Source organism: Strongylocentrotus purpuratus, unplaced genomic scaffold (assembly GCF_000002235.5).
Source record: "Strongylocentrotus purpuratus isolate Spur 01 unplaced genomic scaffold, Spur_5.0 spur5_scaffold_19, whole genome shotgun sequence".
Lineage (NCBI taxonomy): Eukaryota > Metazoa > Echinodermata > Echinoidea > Camarodonta > Strongylocentrotidae > Strongylocentrotus > Strongylocentrotus purpuratus.
In genome coordinates this window covers 10,966,853-10,988,520 of record NW_022145604.1, presented here as the reverse complement: position 1 = coordinate 10,988,520, position 21,668 = coordinate 10,966,853, and the positions used below count along the sequence as shown (strand labels likewise).

The 21,668-nt window shown below is 37.2% G+C and overlaps 2 protein-coding genes and 1 long non-coding RNA gene across 3 annotated transcripts; all 3 read left to right on the top strand.

Annotated features, from left to right (window-relative positions):
* Positions 1–777: 777 nt before the first annotated feature.
* Positions 778–6,761, top strand: LOC115926235 (fibropellin-1-like). The gene is made up of 8 exons (XM_030990927.1): positions 778–936; positions 1,597–1,864; positions 2,182–2,481; positions 2,881–3,025; positions 4,378–4,498; positions 5,065–5,198; positions 5,557–5,776; positions 6,458–6,761. Exons 1-8 carry the CDS (start codon positions 824–826, stop codon positions 6,759–6,761), a joined length of 1,605 nt encoding a protein of 534 aa, XP_030846787.1. The 5' UTR covers positions 778–823.
* A 2,696-nt stretch (positions 6,762–9,457) lies between these two features.
* On the top strand, positions 9,458–11,919 carry LOC115925912. The gene is made up of 3 exons (XR_004064851.1): positions 9,458–9,614; positions 10,580–10,755; positions 11,820–11,919. It is a non-coding gene; the product is annotated as an uncharacterized LOC115925912 (long non-coding RNA).
* Positions 11,920–12,369: 450 nt separating this feature from the next.
* Positions 12,370–16,300, top strand: LOC115926234. Its single transcript, XM_030990926.1, has 5 exons — positions 12,370–12,376; positions 12,644–12,832; positions 13,397–13,570; positions 14,330–14,465; positions 15,505–16,300. Exons 1-5 carry the CDS (start codon positions 12,370–12,372, stop codon positions 15,713–15,715), a joined length of 717 nt encoding a protein of 238 aa, XP_030846786.1. The 3' UTR covers positions 15,716–16,300.
* The last annotated feature ends 5,368 nt before the right edge of the window (positions 16,301–21,668 follow it).

Sequence of the window (21,668 nt, the reverse complement as noted above, 5' to 3'; positions counted from 1 at the left end):
GAAACATGATACACTTCTGATATTCCTTATACCCTTATGTAAAGGCCTATATTTACAAATGTATTGGAAGTAACAAAAATATCGCTAGTGATATCATTTTCGATACTACATCCGCAAGAAGTAATATACTTAGCATTATATTGGAACTTCTTTTGTTTTTTTCTCGTTTTTCTTAGGAGTTGAATGTGAAGTAGGGGTTGAGCGATGCTCTTCTGAACCATGTTACAACGGAGGTACTTGTCAAGAGAATCTCAATGTTCTTCATTGCCAATGTCCTCAAGGGTTTACCGGTGACTACTGTGAAGTCAACATAAACGAATGCCACTCAGTGTTAGTACTTTTTTCAAAAAGTCTTGCCTCCTTTCATTTTATTGGCATATTTTATCCACAAAAAAACATGCCAATTACTCATCTTTTCTGTAATACGTCCTCATTAAAAATGCTAACAAAGAACCCTATCTTTGGCTTATTTCTGATTTCCTTTTTTTTTTAACGTAATAGTGAATATCCATTTGATTTATGAAGATATAATCATTGTTATAATTCCTAGTTTTTAAACGCATTGTTTAAAGGTATAGTATTTTACCGACATTGCTACCTCTGTTGTAATTTATTTTCAATTGCGCCATCTTTCGGTAAAGGCGTACATAGAGCAGTTTCCCGTTCCTGCACCCAAGCATCAACATGCAAGCTTCATGCAGTTGGTGATGCGATGAGAGACATGGCTGTCGACACATCTGTGCTAATTTGTAATTTCAATGACAATTTCAGGCCTTGTTTTAACAATGGAACATGTATTGATGAGGTGTCGTTCTATCGCTGCATGTGCCTGACGGGATACACTGGCTACCAATGTGAACAGACCATCTATCCTTGCCTTGATTCACCATGTGAAAACGGTGGAACCTGTTCACATCTAGCACCTGGCTCACACAGGTAATGTATTTTTTATCTTTGCATTAATTTGTACATACAGTTCAGTTATTGTATGAAAATAAATTTACAAATTAAAATCTTCGTTTAAAATTAGTTCTAATTTGTCAAATTAAACGGTACACATCAATCCGAGAGAGAGAGACATCAATACAGCTCTGCAAAACCAAATTAGCAAGTAGTCTTTAAAAGTTATCAGCACACCAAAGAAAGCAAATACTTGTAGGAGACAAGTTTATATCATGAAATTATATTTGTTGACATGTCATGAAATGTTTATTCCAATGCTGGAACCAGTTTTGTGACGCTGTCCGCCAAGTCCTTGATGTTCATGGTACGATGGACTTCATTTTTTGTAAATTAATAGGTTTACAATTTTTACATTAAATAGATAAGCTTTGCATGTCATGATAGAAGGCATTGTTTAGCCATTGTGTACAAATTTGTCTCTCTCCACCCGGGTGGCGTTTCGAAACTTCATATGATGTTGGGGCCTAATGCTTTTAATGCATTGTGTATGAATAATGGGCGTTGTATCGAACTGAAAAGCTGGCGTTATATATTTAATATGACTTGGAAGCGCCTAGAAACGTTACATCATAATCGGGATTTATATTGTAACCGTTACTTCCTACTGGTTTTGTCTTTTTCAAACTATTTTAGGTGTTATTGTCCTGAAGGTTTTACCGGTGACAGCTGCGAAACAGACATCAATGAATGCAGTAGCTTTCCCTGCTTCAATTATGAGGAGTGTGTGGATGAACGTAATGGTTATTCATGTGTCTGCAAGGCTGGTTTTAGTGGCACCCACTGTGAGGTTGATATTAATGAGTGTGCATCCTCACTCTGCCAGAATAACGCAATTTGTGTCGATCTTCCCGGTGACTTCTCTTGCGAATGCTTGCTTGGATACGAAGGGGTATTTTGCGAGGTAAATTATATGTTTAAATGGTTTAGCCCTATGCTAAAATGTTATGGGGTACTGTATACTCGTTCCTCAATCGAAGTGTGAATGAACAGCTACTTTACTTAGATTGAGACTTGTACTCCTGTGCCATTGAGCTCAGTTATCGGCAATCTCTCTCCAATATCTTCGATCAGCAGCAGTAATCATCTAGTTGGAAAACAAAATATACTAAACCCTTATAAGAATCATTAGGGTGTTTTAATTTGTAAACCATATTCATTTTGTAATACAGGTCTAAACATTTATGAGCCATTTTCATACTCTTCGTCACTTTTTATTAGACCGATATCGATGAGTGCATGCAGCAGCCCTGTAAGAATGGAGCGACCTGCCTGGATGACGTGAATGCTTTCAAATGCATCTGTGCTCCAGGATTTATAGGGACTACATGTCAGGTGGTAGAGGCTCCGCAGTGCTATCCGGCGAATCCTTGTATGAATGGTGCCACGTGTTTGGGGAGAAGTGACAGTGCAGAGTATACGTGCCATTGTTTGGCGGGATTCACAGGAACCCTTTGCGAAGAGAGCATCAATGAGTGCATCGGGATTCAATGCCTAAATGGAGCCACATGCATTGATATTGTAAGAAACGGATGAAAAAACGCCAAAAGACATACAATTAACAATAAAATTGTTCATACCCCTTGTTCATTTTATGTTTTTGTGTTTTTCGTAACTCATGAATGAAAGGTGGAATGGTTGAATAAGGGCCTTTGTTGAATACATTTAGATGTAAGCTTTAATATCAAGTGGGACAAATTAATTTTTCACATTCATAAATTATTACAAAACTTGGTAAGGGTATGAATAATGTAGTTGTTCACTCTATGGTCTAGCGCAAGCCGCACAAAAATTGATATTGATAATATTCTATCCGTTATATTATCTGGTGACATCTATCTTAGTTATGCACCCAACTGCTACAATCGTTTCGTCTTCTCTTCATATTTTGCGTTTCTCTGTTCATCCCTTGCTTCTTAGGTGAATGGATATGTTTGTCGCTGTCCACCAGGGTACGAGGGTGTCATCTGTGATGAGAACTCTGATGACTGTACACCAAACCAGTGCGAGAATAATGGTGTATGCATTGATCTTATCGATGGTTTCATTTGTGATTGTCCAGAAGGTACATTTTTTTTATTAACCTTATCATGCTTATTAAGCCTTTGAATACTCATGTTTTACCACATTTTATGTAATAAAGGCCCATGAAGATTGCTTTACAACCACACATATAATACATAGAGTTTCAATTTTTTTTTTTTTTTTGTTCTGCAAGAGCCGGAATGACTATAACTATGTCATTACGAACAGGGTTGTAATTCACTTTTGCTCCTTGTCAAATCCAATTTCACCTTTAGTAATTATTTCAAATTTATCACATCTGTTTGAAACCAATTAAACAACAAACAGTTTCATCCTCCGGGCTGCATTTATTTTGTTGGTATACCAATATACCAATATACCAACGACATCAATCCGTATTAAATCCTTCTACAATCTTGGAAGGTTTTAAAGAGTATGGATACTACACCGTTTATATATTATCTTTCTTTCTTGTAAGCCGCATATTTGAATTCGTTTACAACTTGTGACTGGACGTCTGGGGCTCTGGGCCCCTGCTCAATTCGAAGTTATGTCTTCAGTGGCGTTTCCAAAATTATCCTACCTTAATTGAGCAACCATGTTATTAATTTACTACAAAAATGATATAAGTAGTCTATATCTATATAGTCTATATCTGTCCGAACCTTGAGAGTCTTCTCATTCTATTGTATCCCAAGTTGGCCACTCAGTATTCAAATTTGCATTTCTTTTCTTATTTAAAATCTTTATATATCAATTTGAAATCCAACTACCACATAAGTCTGTGAATATTGATGTGCATCCCCTCTTTCTTTTCTCTTCTTTTTTCTGTCTTTTCCCCCTTTTTACCAATATTTTGTTCTACCATATTTGTATTATTATGTATCCTTTGAGGGTAGTCATACTATCAAGCTTTGCTTATTTTGTCAACCCTCCTGTTTGATGTTCTCGATTAGTTACACCCAGCCTTACCTTATTCTACATATATTCTTTTGTCATGTGTAAATTTGCAATATTTGTTTGTTATATATTTGTAAAAATGCAAAAGAAAAAGAAAATCAAACAGAAATAAATAAATCAAATCAAATCAAATCAAATCAAATATCTACCAAAGTATATGCACCGTGCGCCTCCTCCCCCTCCATACGCCAGTTATCTCATTTCTACCCTTAATATTGATTTTTCAGAAATAATTTAACATGGGCAAGACAAGTTTTGTCAGAATTCTGGCAACTAAATACATCCATCACCACAATTCCGTCTCCTCGTTTTTAGCACGCCGCTATTCTTTTTTAGAAATGTTGGCCAACAGACATAGCTAAGTTTTATTTGTTCGCTTAACTGAAATAGAGAACCATGATACGTGTTTCATTCTCTCTACAAACATTCCAGGGTTCGATGGAACTTTGTGTCAGGTCAACATCAATGAATGCGAGTCTTCACCATGCGAACACGGAGGAACGTGTACAGATCATGAAGGATTCTTTACATGTGAATGCCTGCTTGGCTATGGGTAATTCTTAAGAGGAACCTGAAACGTTCTTACTCTCCATTCTTGTAAATGTGACATCATGAATATCATGAAATACCTGTAATAATTATGTATTTCATCATGTCAATTTATAGTTACACACGTAATTCTTTAAACTAGTTATATCACAGGATATTGCCGATGTATTAAGCGCTATATAAGCACAAATGTTATTATTATTATATTGTCTCTCCGGGGAAACGATTCAATTCGACCTGCGCTGGGAATCGAACCACAAAAGCATTTTGAAAATGAAATCACAACTTTTTTGTTAAATGCGGTTAAGAAAATTATGTATTAATGATTTAAAATGCGAATTATTGATCGAAAATTTACAATTATCAATCCCGAAAAAAAGGATCAATTAATTGGAAATTGAACCACAAAATGATTTCGACAAAAGACATATAATTGACAAAAGAAATAACAACTTTGTTGTGTTATATACAATTGAGAAATTGTTAAATGCTGTTGGGAAAAGTATATGTTAATCATTTAAGATTCTAATTATTAAATTATTTTTCGCAAATTTACAATTTGTCTTACAGCGGAGACATGTGTGAAACCAACATAGATGATTGTGCCGGGGATCCCTGTCACAATGGGGCGTATTGCCTGGATGGACTGAACAGCTTCACGTGTACGTGTGCACCAGGATTTACTGGGGAACTTTGTGAGAATGGTAAATATTGATCACCATTGTTTTCACTGTTTCTTCGAAATTTATTTATTGCGCATGTCCAAAAAGTATTTGTATATGACATATCAGATTTTGTGGTATTTCATAGTGTTTTATGGAATGGCAACGCAGGACATGTAGGAAAGTAGTCCACACCTCGACCATGTTAACATGCCTTAAGATATTTGATTTGGGTCATCAACGGAAAGACAGAAACTTGTATTGTAAATGAAAAGGAGAATGTTAAACATGTTAAAACATGGATCATTTGTTAACAATTGTTGTTGTTACCAGTGATATTGCTGCATTTACCGGTATAATTAACGCCAATAGTCTTCCTTCCCTGATTCCCTTTTTTCAGTTCTTCCGTCAAATTATGATTTCATCTTCGTTCAAAGTCGCCCTCTTCTTGTGCGTGATGACATATTTTCCAGTGTACAACCACAACTGCTTACATTGTCGCTATGGTTACGGACAAGCTCCTCGCCAGCATCTTTCAGCCTTCTTCATCTTAAGAGAGCTTCAGCTATTCTGTTGATGGCGATTGAAAACCCTTGCTCATTAAGGGTAGTAATGGACAGGTATCTTTATCCCGTGCTAAGAATTGTTGGTTAAAAAAAGTATTCAATACCTACCATGTCTACTCGACACCTTACCTTGACCTAAATCGCAAACCATACACCCCAAAATCTGGCACGATTAACCCTCCACCTGCTACTTAGGGACGTTCTGACGTAGGGAAAATTTTCAGCAGGTAGTAGTCCGGAGTATTTTTCCGAGGATGTACTTATCGGCTGTTAGTTGCATGTTTGGGGGAAATGCTGGAGGTAGCCGAGTTGTTCTTGAACGAGTGAAATATTTCTGTGACAAAATAAATTCGTCTTGATTAACTATGTCATTGAGCCAAACTTATACCTTTCCCGGATAATGTGGTTCATGGTGTGAAGCATTATTCTGATGCAACGTTACTCTTGAGAGTTATACAGAGTCTGTATTCCTTGGGATTTAAAAAACACCTGAAGTGAGTCCTGAAAATCAACATAATCGACAGTCATCTTTTTATGAATGTTAAGTGATGTATTCAAGCATATTTGCTTGCTTCATTTTTCTGTAAAATACCAGTGGATGAACCTATTACCTACCTATCATTTCAAAAATATGTATGTTGTACGTACTGAACTTTAATTCTTTTTTTTACCTCGCTTATGACACACTCCACAAAATGTTCTCCTTTATAATGTTTGACTTGTTGCTCCATACAGCCTACTCATTGATACACATTCAAACCTCTGCGACAATGTGTGGCATCACATATTCTTTACATGGGACTTGGAGGACACTGGAAATTGGGAGTTGCGAGTTAATGCTAGTCTTCTAGAAAGTGGAAGTCATCTGGCTTCCATAACGCCTGAAGATATATTATCAATCGGGGTATTGCACATGGAAACTGAGGGTAAGAGGACCTTACGAGCTCATAGATTTTGTTTAAGTCGTCGGGGTTGGGGGACTTACCACAACTCTCACATGATACGACTCTTCCAAACTGTCTTGATTTTACCCGGATAGTATTATATAAGCAAAACTACATATCATTCATTTACGTAAACTGTTGGGATTTCTTGAATGTTTTGGGGGTTTATATTTTATAGCGCCAGGTTGTTTTATTCTTATAATGATGCGTTTAATATACTTACTTTCAAATTATTGTATGGTACGAGAGGAGATTAATTGTGTGTATTGTGGCCTCCTTATGCTTTCGGACCTCTTGTAATTACGACTGAACTTTTCCATATCCTCACTCTTTTTGGTCCTCTTTTTCTTCTCATTCTTCATCCTCTTTTTCTTCTTTACTTCTTCTTTTTTCTTTATCCTGTGTTTTTATCTTCAGAAGTGGTGTTCTTAAGTAGCTACAATCTTTGGAGTACAGAAGTTAGTGACGACATCAAATCTGAACTGTCCACAAATTGCATAAGTGGATATTTTGGTGAACTCTTATCCTGGACTGAACTTGTAGTTGAAGTCACTGAGTCCAATGAACTATTATTGACATCCCCGTCGGTTTGTGACTGTAAGTAAAATATCAAAAGTAATGGTAGTAAGAACGAAAAGAGAAAATTAAATAAGAACACTAACAATAATAACAAAAAAACATTTCCTATTTAGATTTTGGATCCAAAAGTATCATGATCATCGTGATTAGGTCTTCGCCAGAATGCGAAGACCATTATGACGAGTAACTTTTTATTACAACAGATTATACGCCCGACAGGCAGTTTATAGGGTTACATTTTAAGTAAGGTACTTTGTTTTATTGAAACTATTAAACTTTACTCGTTTTGTACTAAAATATCAATGAACCTTTTCATTATAGATGTAACGGTCAAACGAAAAAGATTACATGAAAGGTACACAAATAAACATTTTGCTTTGTTGCTAGTCCTCATTCTTCTTCTTTTTCCACCTCCTCCAACTTTGTATGGGCGCATCGTCGACCATTTTGTTCTTCTCCTCCTTTTGTAACGCAACTTAATTATCACGAATATTCTCATCACGGCGAACCTCCTATTACAAATATAGTAAATATACTCCTAAAATTGCCTGTCTTGATATTAATCACACGCTCTGGAACATAAACATTGATTTTAAAATACACATTAGTTATTAACATGATGTATCCTAATTTTGCAGCTTTTGATGAATGTGTCAGCAACCCATGTAAATTCGAGGGCACGTGCATCAATCTGCCAAATGAATTCACCTGTGCGTGCCGGGATGGCTTTACTGGACCGACCTGTGAGGGGTTCGTAGATATCTGCAAGGAGAACTACTGTCAACATGGCGGGACCTGCTCAACCATTGAAGGACAATTAGTTTGTACCTGTGAAGTAGGACTCTCCGGAGATCATTGCGAACTTGAAATAAGTAAGAGCCGAAAAGAAAACAAAATTAAATATAGTAAAACTTAAATTACCATATCGTGGCACATTTCCTTTGCGTGCGCCAGCTAAAATGTAAGTGTATTAGGTCTGACATTTAAACCTAGACTTTCTTGTTGATGACCGTAGGCTAAAAAACATACTGGTCAGACATCCAATTTTGGCAACATAAAAATATAACGTTAATATTTGAATTGTTTATTGCTATGTCTCAAAATGAAATTAAAACATCAAAGTTTGAAAGACAATTACCAAATATGAGTTAGGAGAAATTAATGTTGACTTCCGAATGGTAACAATGTATATCATTTCATGACAATTATGAAAAAAATATGAAATAATAAATATATCTGGACATAGAGAATTCCTTACCATTGTCATCGCCTATATAATCTTGCTTTTCTTCACCGCAAACGAATTTTGCAACATTTAATTTCAAAAGCACCATGTTCTTGAACACTTTTTCTGTGACGGGTTTGTCTTCTGTGATTAGAAAAAGTTCGAAATAGTACAGAGCGTCGTCTTTCTGCAAAAAGAACATTTCAACCATGCAATGCTATTTATATAACTATCCTTTTTGCGGTCAGGTGACCGAGGGAATCATCATTGGCAACTGCGGTGAAACATCTGCATAAAGGTGCTGTGAATCACGAGAGCGACTGTATCAATTGCTTTCCTTTAATTTCTTAATATCGTCATAGTCGATGGAGGTTGGAATGGATGGAGTTCATGGACAGAGTGTCCTGTCACGTGTGGAGGTGGAGTCCATTCTAGGACTCGGAACTGTGACAACCCAGAACTACAAAATGGCGGCCAACCATGCGAGGGAGAGGGTGAGCAGGAGGAGCCGTGTAACACGCAGGAATGCCCAGGTATGTGATCGATTTTTAATTTGATTTGCTTCCGAATTTAATACCTATACCAGATGTTTAAAAGGTAAGCTTTATTTTGAATGAAACATAATAATAATAATAATAATTTTCCCACTGAAAGACATTTTCAATCCCTTTCGTTTTGAGGGAAATTCTGAATTAGTATTGTCTTTCAAATGCGGTTAGAATTTATCCTTTTCATTTGTTTGACCTGCAAATGGGACATTTATATTTTTGAATTTTTTTGAATAGGGGATTTACACAATAGTGTGGCATTCCAAATTTCCAACCTCTGATATTTCAAAAGTAATCAATATGTTTTACAGGATACAGAAAAAATACACATTTTACATGTAACAGAAGTATCTATTATATTCCACTTTTTCCCCCTTTTTTACCAGGTTGTATTAATCTGAGGCGCCCTTTGAATGGATATGTGGTTTGCGGTGAAACCCCGACGCTCATCACTTGCACAGTGAAATGCCGAACCGGATACGAGTCCGAGAATTCCAAGTTCGAGCGCGACGAGTTCTCCTGCGGAGAGGGCACGAACTACCGATGGAACCACCAGACGCCTGAGAATCCATATGCAAGACTGCCCAGTTGTGTTGGTAGGTTAAATAAACTTTAGCCGGAATTCGCGAAAGTGGCCATTTGGACAGTTAACTTTAAACCCCCACAAGCGTAGCATACGCGTGTCCCCATGGCCAACGAAAGAGCAATATACGCTTCTGTACGCATATTCAAAAGTGTAACGATCACCACAACATGTTTTGCTCTTAATGTAAGGAGTTCCATTCGGCTTTACTGTATTGAAAATATAAGTTTAAAATATTAATTCTGCACAAAAAAAAGATATAACAATTCAAACACCTTCTCAGTGAAAACGTCTTCGCATAGAATAGCTAAGGGTGCTCATGGAACCCAAGTCAAATTTGGGTTACGTGCGAGCCCTATACGCGGGGTCTTTATGGTATCCTATATTTTCCTCACACCCGTTATTTGTTAACCTGTACAATTCCAGATAAAGTTGTTGTTTTTGGTTGATTTTATACATTCTAGCTATATATAATTTGTTCTTTCTTCACATGACTGGTATACTTTAAGTTCAGCGGGAGTTTTATACCATAATTGTTTACACCGTATGGCATGGTATAAACCGCTGTTGTGAATTCGCCTAAAAGAAAACACTCTCTTGAGATTTTCGTCGTTGTTTAGGTAGATAGTTAATTAATTAGTTGCTTTCGAAATACAATTAATGAGTTTGAAAAACATCAATTACTTTTTTCGGATGAAAGAAAGGAGAATATATCTCGTTTATTTTGAAGAGGAGCTTGGTGTTTAACAAAATTTACCGACAAGTCAGCTGAAAAGATTTTAACAAGCAAAAGTCGAGGGTTTCTCAAACTTTCAAAGCTGTTAGTGAGTGTAGAACCTAGTCGCCAAATTCATTATATTTTCATATTTGACGACAGATGTTACTTCTCCAACGGTTTTTTGTATAATGATTTGCTGACAGCTTATAGGAATGCCGTTGCTGGGTTGATTTTACATCCTTTTCAATAAAATAACACAGAGTTGCAGGAAGCTACGGAAGCGAACGGTTTCTCTAGCGTGGACTACCCCGCAGCTCTTTGCCAATCTTCGGCAGAACAGAAAGCCATTGAAGATGGGTTTAGAAATCTACTTCTCGGACATGAGGAGCTGTTTGCGTGTTTAATTCGGGGTACCTGTCAGATTGAAAGTGTGGAAGTAAGGAACGCGTTCTTTTCGCAATGTTTACTGTTATTTCTCATGTATACACACCTGAGTCGTTCTTCTAAAGAATTTTCCCAACTATCATGGCAATTTGCACAATGGTAGCTGTGTATTGTATAATTCATAATATAGAAAGCTCATGGGATTTCATCGGAGTTTACCCTACCGACCATATTTATTCTGTTGTGCTAAATGATTTACACTTTGGCAATTAATAAAAGGGGGCATGGATCGAAATAGGTCGCTCAGCGTTATTAAAGGTTGAGACCAGTTCTGGTCATGCGATTGCATTGTGAAAGAAACGCTGTGGAATCGATTAGAAAAGGTTGATCATCTAGCATATAAGTATTGGTGTGCACTGCAAGGTTCTGGAATCATCAACATGCTAAGAAATTTGGCCCAGTCTTGGTAAAGTTACAAGCACTGTACACAGAAAGATGTACATGGGACTACCCTATATCTATCCAGTCCGGATAGATATAATAATTTACCAAATATATCAATTAGTAGGCGGTTTCCCGGCAAAATTTGTATCATCACGTAATAGTCAAAACATATTCTTTCATATGATTGGTAATAAGAGCTTCCATTGCATTTTTTAAAAGGGGGCGTTTCCACAACCGATCTTTACCTTTAACAACAACAGCTTAATTTTATCGTTTCCATTTTTTTTCTGTTCCTCTCTCTCTCTCTTTACCTCTGTATCGAATGTTCCATAAACCCTTTTAGGGGGAGTTAAGAAGGAATTCCATTTGAGATATTCCCATCACTTTGAAAATACCCAGTCCATTATCAAAAATTAAAATTATACATCAGACTTTTTTTGATCAATCGTTTCATTTTTATTGACCTATCATATATATATATGTATATATCCATAGTGAATATCAAGAACAACCCTTTAAGCAAACGGTTGCTTTTGGAATGTCTCTCTACAATTTTCCCAAAACGAAATACAAGTCTAACAGCTTGTCAATTTAAGTGTATCATGACACTATAAATTCAGCAAATACGATGGGGATCATAGTGCAATTCTTCTTTATACCCTCAACATCTAGGCAGTGAATTGTGAGTCCGTCGGTGTCAGCAGACGGGCAAAAAGGGCGGCAGACACCGGGGTTACTGTCATAGTTACCACGATACAGAATATAACACATGAGCAAAGTAAGTGTATATTATGCATTTTTAATTTAAACTATATTTTTACATTAATATTTAAATGTAAGTCCTTATTCAAAAGAGCTGTCAGTTCCATGTGCCGTACAAATACATGTCTTCGTTATCTCGGTTATAGGATGAGATAGAAACAAAGTGAATTTAGGGAAAGATTTCGTAATCGACTTCTCCTTTTTAGGAATATAGGTAATTGCACAATTAAACAGAACTTGTCGTGAGCGGAAACGTCATTGTCCTTCATGAACGCATGGTATGTGTAATTATTTTGGTAAACGCTCAGGATAGCATTATTTATTTTGTTTTTATACATGGCTACATAAACCATAAAGCACGTCTATACCCAACATTTAAAACGTTCTATAACACAATATATACCTAACATTCAATATGCTCCTGAAAATGTTCAATGACTTTGGATCATAATTATCTAGCATGAGAGGTTGGTCCGTGGCACACGCCGTGGCAACAACTGCTCTGCTTTCAATTTCCTTAACTAATCCAATTCATAACATCAATTCTCGACCAAACACTTCTAAACCTTAACCCCAACTTGTAACTCTGGTCGTAGCCCGAGACGAAATAAGGCCCCGAGTAGTTGTCACAGAAACAAGGGTCGGTCACCGGCAGACTCTGCGCATTTTTGTCAGATATTCAAGAAAACAATAGTCATCAAAGTTAATTAAGCATTTTTCTTTTAATTTCACAGATGGGGATGAACCAGATTCACAGCCTTTGGATTCCTTCTCGCAAACCTTTGACAGACTAGTCCAGCAGGATTCTTTGGTCCTAACCGTTGATGATGTGGTCCTAGAACCGAACAAGAGTTCTGTCTATCTGTGGGCTAATATGAAGTGTCCACCAGGGTTGTTGACTGCAGATCAGTTTGGATATTGTGGTAAGTAATATTTGTTTGTTCGTTATCCTGCTTATTGGGAGGGAGTAACCTTATATGCGAGCAGTATTTTACGTCTCCTCCGATAAAACTGGAACATGCATTTGGTCATGCTAATTTCAGTTAAAATTAAATTAAAAGTAGAATTCATTTTGGCCAATCACCTTATGGATATTTAGAAATATGTTTACGCACAGAGGGTTACCTGATGTCCCTTTTTCAGATTATATAGTTTTTTTTCAAATGATCGAAATTCTTACGGGTTCAAATCAATGAGTAACTGTTTATATCATCCCTAAATTGTGTAATCATTATGCTATAGTATGTGTCGTTCGTTCATGTGACTCTCAGTCTTTTGATTGAGGGCTCGAATTCTTGCCCGGCACTAACGTCCTTGGGCAAGATATTATTCCACATTTACCACTCTTTCCCCAGGTGTAAATGGGTATACCTGTCAACAATAATATATAAGTGGAGCAATAATAGTTGCGTTACCCTCAGAAGTACAAGCTTTGAAGTTGGTAAGGCTTCCATGGGTAAACACAATTATTGTATTATTATTTAAAGTGCCCTGTGGACCAGGAACATATTACTCCTTTCTACCAGACGACATTGAGCATGAGTGCAACCCCTGTCCGCTAAACACATATCAAGAAGACTCTGGACAGACCGATTGCATCCCTTGCCCGAATGATACCGTGACAGCGGAGCCCTTCTCAACCAATATCTCAGATTGTTTTGGTGAGCTGTCTTACAGAAATTATACCATATCTGCGAATTTCAAGGCTAAAGCTGGTATTTGCGAAAACGTGATCTCATAATATGCCAAATTTGGAGTTGGACTATATGTACAAAATTTTGATAAGATATAACTGGTTTTGAAATGAATTGAAGATGGTATAAAGAATGATCAATAATGGGGTGGTGTGACTGACTGACTGAGGGTTCACACACTATGAACATGACGGACAAAGAAAGCGGACAAAATATACAGTTCCTCATTCTATCCTGTTCTACACATTTTTACATAATAGCAGCGAAGGGATGTTCCTTTGTCTACGATAGCCACTGTTGAGGGTAGAATGAGTAACTGTATATTTTGTCCGCTTTCTTTGTCGGTCATGTTCATAGTGACAAGAGATTCCACTTTATCACCCTTTTTCCTCTTTATAATATTCAATGTCTTCCTCCTCGCTTTTTCTCTCTATCTCTCTCCCAATCACTTTCTTTTTATATCTTATATCTTTAATATATGGGAGGCTTCCCCCCCCCCCCCCCCCCATCGTTTTCTGCCTGTGCCAATGCCATAAGTATTCAGAATAAATGTCCTACTTTTCGGCACATCATTCATTTACAGATAATTATTGAATAATGTAACTGCTGGAATATTTCTTTTCCTGATAAGAGAATTAACTGAATCATTTGGGACTAAATGTCCTCTTTTCACTTAATCAGACATGTTCTGTATGTCGTCAATAAACTGTGGTCCTTTTCTTATAGCTTCAGAAGCTATTCTACCAGTTACATCAGAACCAGGTTTAGAGGAGAGAACCAAGATCATTATCTCTGTGACAAGTGTCATAGCAGGACTTCTAGTGATTGCAGTTGCCATAGCCTGGTACTTCATGTGGTACAGGTGAGATAAGATGTTTCATATAGAAACGGGTTAGATGTGTGTGTGTGTGTGTGTGTGTGTGTGCGTGTGTGTTGTTTTTTCTTCTTCCTCAAACATCATTATGGACTTCACAAAATTCAAACAAAGAGAAATGTAGCAAGTGTCGATAGTGAGTTTGCAATTTTCAAAATTATAATGTAAGATGTAAACATAATGACCCGAATTCACAAAGGAGCTGTTGGTCGACACACCTAGGTTTGAAACGCATCAAAACGCGTCATATGACGCACATAAACCTAGGTTTGTCGACAAACCTCCTTTGTGAATTCGGGCCTATATATTTTAGGGAAAGACGTTTATTTTGATGTTACATTCAAAGCTCATCCGTTTGTTAGATATCCTATATACGGTTAACAGCTAGATAATCCATACTTCTTGTAATTGATGTGTTTTGAGTTTTTCATAACTTAAGTATGAGAGGTGGGGCCTTCGTTGAATAATTTGAGATGTAATATTCAATACTTCACATTCTCAAGAAATTTAAATTGGGCCAAACTAAGTTATTCACATTCTTCAACAATTACAAAACTTGTTAAAGGAATTATGCCTAAATTAGTTTTTAACTGTATATTTGACATTTCACGTTCTCATCACATGACTTAAAAGTAATAGAAAACGAGGAGGGAAAGGGAGGGGGTATATGGAGGCAGGGGAGGAAGAGAGGATAAGGAGGGTAAGGGCAGGTAGAGAAATTAGAAAGTGAGAAAGGACAGCAAAATGGAAAGATGGTAGTGGTTATAGGTGAAAATATGAGGACTGTCCTTCATTCACATAAGTGAAAATGTTTCCGCAAAGCGACTTGTCAAATCATTAGAGTGCTCAATATAGTTATAGGCTCATACAAAATGTGAAAAGCAGTTTCATGTTGGACAAACATCGTCTTGCTTCCAAAAACAAATCATCGCTCTTGCATCAAGCACTGCTTTAATAATAATAATGTTTTGGCATGATGAATAAAATCAATAAATATTCTCTAAACATTATTTAACTTTTTTTTCAGACCAAGGGCCAAGGTTTCTGGCATCGCAAAAGGCGATGCTAACTCTCAAGCACATGATTCGTATGCTCTACAACGGCGTGGAGAGGCTTCTGTTGATCAACCCTTTAAGGATTCGAACCGTGTTGATGCTCAGTCATCATCAGCACTTCCTCCCTACCGTATACCCCGTCCGAAGATAGCTTTTAATGTCAACAAGCCCCTGGAACAGTAAAACCCTGATACAGACCTCATGCAGTGACCCAGGGGCGTCTGCAGATGTTGAAGCCTTTTTATCGATGGCGACACCATTGCATTCGCCTTTACCACCACCACCACCCTCACGACCATCATCACTTCCACCATCGCCACCTCCAATAATTTTCACCACTAACATAATCACCACGGACCGCCACCATTATGGTTCTGAGAGCATGGCGGGTGGTGTCACCGGGACCGATGCATTTCAAACTGCAGAGGTCTTACAATGATACAAATGAAGATGATGGCGTTTTGCCCCCTCTGTTCTTTGATCCAAGCGTACTTCATAAGGTAGATGTTTGACGTAGTTCCTGTTAATACTCAGATCAGAAGGAATACATGCCTTCTCTGTTGAATTTCATAGTTTTTAATTTATAATTCGAATTCATTTTCAAACAAATAATAGGTGTGATACCTTTCAAAATCTTCAAAACTTAATTATGTTATCTTAAAAATACTATGTCTCTTTTGCAGCCAACATAAAAATTATACTTTGCAGGAATTATGAATATGTAATGTATGTCCTAGTATGAAATTTGAACGTCAGCAGTGTCCTAGTATTGAAGGAAACCCGTTTACCTTCTAGGATTCACTGTTAGACACTATTGAATGACTGACAGACATCTTTTTTCTTCGGTAATAACATACATAAAATGAGCTGTAACATTTACATGGGCATTTGCTATATACATCAATAACCAAATAGCTTGTAATGGTCAAATTTAAACTGATTGAATCATTGTGCAAAAAACGTACGACGATTCGGTAAAAGGGTCTGTAAATCAGACTATACTTAGGTGACTGCAATCACTTAAGTCGACTCGACAACTAATTGTCGTTATTTCCCACTAAAAGACACTTTCAAGCCCCTTCGTTTTGAGGAAAGTTCTAAATTAGTATTGTCTTTCAAATGCCGTTGGAATATAACCTGTTCATATTTTGTTTGGCCTTAAAATGGGACATAGTACTTTTAAATCAGCGCTGTACATTGAATTACCGGTTGGAGAATGTTTTATTATACGGATACTTTATTTTCTAAACTATATGGAAATCTTTATAAGAAGTCGTTGTACTTTTTTTCTTAAAATAAGAATCTGCGATCTATGTAGTACTTCACCTTAAAAACAATTATTTTGTGTGTGAGATTATTTTGTTCATATCTGTTTGTAGGAACATTGCATATTTCTTTCCCTGTACATTATTCATTCAAGTGTGGGGAAATGGGTTTGAAAAGGAAAACAAGGAAAAGGGACTATCAAGAAGAATACGCAGTTCAACAAGAATGTGACGAAAGCATTATTTACATGCTTTTAGTTACGGATAATTATGTATTTTGTTCATCTTTACAACTTGCTTGTATAATAAAGCTTTCTTTATCATTTTCGCATGAGTCGCATCAAACAGGTTGTCCGGACGTTGTGTGTGCAAACTATAGTTGTAGAAAGTTAAGTGCTTTTGCCTTCATGTCCCTTTAAAAAAAATGGCTTTAAAGGAACTTGGCTGTATCTTAAACACTCGTGTAACTCCATGACCTATATAGATACTGTATTTAAACGGAAAGTAGCAGAGATTATGGGCCAATGACAAAGAAACAATTTTGATTATATATAATCAGGGTCCATGCTTTAATATTGAAATGACACGTCTTATCATTTTTCTTATTGACCTTTATACATACAAGGCTTTGTGATCATTACAACAACAACAAATTACAGTATTGATTGATTGGTTGATTTTTATTCGACAAGCTTCCAACATACAACAATATACAATAATAACAGATCAAAAATAAGTCAGCTTGAACAGGATAACCCACGAAAGCACGAGAGCTTATTTCCAGTGGGGTCCAGAGCCTTACAGACATGGATCAAATTAATAAGGTAATCAGTTATCATTCAGACAATATCATCGCGTTGAACACAGAAAAGTATTGAAATGTAGTTAGACCCACATCGTATTCTATATGGTTTTATTGGGTATTGTAGGCTATGCATATTCTAGTATCTAGTCCGACTGTGGGCAGAAACGAAATGTAAAACAACAATGTCTAAAATCACAATTTGCGTAACGGATTCGTCTGGAGACAAGCTGAATGGGGTAGAGGAGTGAGAAGGGGTATGGCACAGTACATACATGTTTGATTATCGTTCGGGTATTTATATTTATATTATACCATTAATTTTATTTTGAAATGAATTCTTTCAAATGTTTATTGAAATTTATATTTCCCATTATTATTAACTTAAAAATGAATTATTTCAAATGTTTATTTATAATTTTCAGTATGTTTTATTTCTGTCTCATATAATAATCCTTTTTTATGGCCTGCACTTACCAAAATGTGGTTTTGTCCTGGGCTTTTATGACTTTGCTGTGCAACTTTGATCAATAAAAATTTCCTAAATTGTCTTGCAATTTCAGCATTCTTCGTCAGTTGTATTCTTATCTTTCCTCAAAAACGCTATACAGTGCGTCCCAGAAAAAACGAAACCGAGAAGTATCGATGTTCTATCATAACTTAATCACAACTATAAATAATAAATGATACATATTTGGAAAGCTTAGAGTCTCCTCTTTCATGTGATGCTACTCAGATAATGAAATATTTCACGCATGAGTGATTAAAAGCAATTTGAAGGAAGGAAACCAAAAAGACATTTGGCGGGCGGTATCTGAATTTCGAAAAAAAAATCTTATTTCTAGAAAGTTGAGTTTCTGCCCTTTCATATGAAACCTCAATCAGGAAAAATGAGGAAGGAATGACAAAGTTCTGTTTGTTTAAAGTAGTGCTTGCATTTCCATAATTTTATTAAACGAATTCGTTTTCACTGGCTGCCTGCCGTATCAATAAACGACATTAACAAAAGACTTAACTCCGTTTCGTTTACAACCAGCCGTAGACGAGAGTCTTCATGCATGGCTGATTGTCAACGAAACGGAGTTAAGTCTTTTGTCAAATCTGCTTTTTGCTACGGCAGGCACCCAGTGAAAACGAATTCGTTTGTTAAAATTATGAAAATGTAAGGGCTACTTTAAACAAACATAACTTTGTTATTCCTCGCTCATTTTTCTTGATTGAGGTATCATATGAAAGAGCAGAAAATGAACTTTCAAGAAATATGAATTTTTCTTTGAAATTCAGATACCGCCCGCCAAATTACTTTTTGGTTTCCTTCCTTCAAACTGCTTTTAATCACTCATGCGTGAAATATGCATTATCTGAGTAGCATCAACTGAAAGAGGAGACTGAAAGAGAAGCTTTCCAAATATGTATCATTCATTAATTATAGTTGTGATTAAGTTATGATAAAACATCGATACTTCTCGGTTTCGTTTTTTCTGGGACGCACTGTATGGTATATGCATGTATTTCGTTACTTTGTATACTATCTTAAGAAATCATTTATGGACTTCGAATCATGTAGCATTTCACATTCATCGACTTTGTTTTTAAGTATACTGCAAAACCTCATTGATTGAATTCTTTTATTCTATTCGTCCCTCTTTCGACCCCCCCCCCCCCGTTGTTTTATCTTGTTCTACTTTCCCTTGTCTTCATGTACCCCCTTCCCTCTCTATTATGTACTCAACTCTACAATGTACATGTCTTAGAATTAGTTCTCTAATGAACCGACCCACCACCCCCCCCCCCCCCCCCTGGGCCCATTCTACCTGCAGCATATTTCGGCCTTCTTGATTTCGCATCATATAATTATAGCGAGAAAAAAAGTACGACTGGCAGAAAGTATCCGAGACATGATTGACAATTATTGGTAGATGAGATAACTATTATCTGAGCATCCAAATAGGAATACTTTATATAAAAAGAATGAGCTTCTTACATATAGCAACCTTGAGAGAAAATAATGTGTGTAAGTGAGGGGGAGACAGAGAGTTGGTTGGCGGGAGAGAGTGCAGAAAGAAAAGTTAGGAGTCGGTTTCTTCTATTTTTCTCATAAGTTTCAATTTAAAATATAAAGTACGAGACGAAATATAGACAAGCCCAAATCAAGTCAAATGAAATGAAATGAAAAGGAAACAACTTAAAACGTGAATTTTTGATATTGAACAAAGACATTTTGCAAGAGTGTACTTTGTCATCTTTGTAAAACAAAAAGTACGGTGCGTTTACACACACACACACACACACACAAACAAAAATACTTGATGAGAAGCAAAATTTACTGTATGGACTGGCACCAGGGGACAGGCGGGGATCCAGGATTTCTTAGGGGGGGGGGCCCAAATTTGAAATTTTGCGAGCCAAATATTGGTACGTAATGGTGACCAACAGTGACGTAATGCGGGGGGGGGGAGTCGGTGCAGGGAGGGGCGAGTTTCCCCCTCCCTTCTCCGCGAAACGCGGAAGCTTTGACGTTTCATCAAATTATTAGAGAAAGAAGATGATTCGTTGTACCATTCTCGAAAAAAAAATTCGTGTGAATTAAGTTTTTCACCTCCCGCGCGAAGCGCGAAAAATTTTACGATTAATTTAACTATTAGAGAAAGAAGACGGTTCGTTGTAGAGTTTTCGACTCTTAATCCTCGTCTGAATTCAGGTTCCCCCCCCCCCCTCCGCGCGAAGCGCGGAAGCTTTTAAGTTTCATTAAATCATTCGAGAAACAAGACGATTCGTTGTACGGTTCTCGACTCTTAATCCTCGTCTGAATTCAGTTTACCCCCTTCCGCGCGAAGCGTGGAAGCTTTTATGATTCATTAAATCATTAGAGAAAGAAGACGATTCGTTGTACCGTTCTCGACTCTTAATCCTTGTCTAAATTCAGTCCCCCCCCCCCCCCCCTCCCCCTCCTGCGCGAAGCGCGGAAGCTTTGAAGTTTCATTAAAATATTGAAGAAAGAAGACGATTCGTTGTACCGTTTTCGAAAATAATCCTCGTGTGAATTTAGATTTTTCCCCTCCCGCACGAAGCGCGGAAGCTTTTACGTTTCATTAAATCATTCGAGAAAGAAGACGATTCGTTGTACAGCTCTCGACTCTTAATCCTCGTCTGAATTCAGTTTACCCCCTTCCGCGCGAAGCGTGGAAGCTTTTATGATTCATTAAATCATTAGAGAAAGAAGACGATTCGTTGTACCGTTCTCGACTCTTAATCCTTGTCTAAATTCAGTGTCCCCCCCCCTCTCCCTCTCCTGCGCGAAGCGCGGAAGCTTTGACGTTTCATTAAATTTTTAAAGAAAGAAGACGATTCGTTGTACCGTTCTCGACTCTTAATCCTCGTCTGAATTCAGGTCCCCCCCTCTCGCGGAAGCTTTTAATTTTCATTAAATCATGAGAGAAAGAAGACGATTCGTTGTACCGTTTTCGAAAATAATCCTCGTCTGAATTTAGATTTTTCCCCTCCCGCGCGAAGCGCGGAAGCTTTTACGTTTCATTAAATCATTCGAGAAAAAAGACGATTCGTTGTACAGTTCTCGACTCTTAATCCTCGTCCTCATCCTCGTCTGAATTCAGTTTTTTCCCCATCCGCGCGAAGCGTGGACGCTTTAACGATTCATTAAATCATTCGAGAAACAAGACGATTCGTTGTACCGTTCTCGACTCTTAATCCTTGTCTGAATTCAGGTCCCCCCCTCCCGCGGAAGCTTTTAATTTTCATTAAATAATTAGAGAAAGAAGACGATTCGTTGTACCGTTCTCGAAAATAATCTACGTCGGAATTTAGTTCCCCCTCTATCCCGCGCGAAGCGCGGAAGCTTTTATGTTTCATTAAATCATTAAAGATTCGTATTATAGTTCTCGCCTCTGAATCCTCGTTTGAATTCAGGTTTCCCCCCCCCCCCCCCTCCCGCGCGCAAAGCGCGGAAGCTTTGACGTTTCATAAGATTAAGAGAGAAAGAAGACGATTGCTGTACCGTTCTTGATTCTTAATCCTCGTCTGAATTTCAAAGATATCCTTTGTCTGCTCC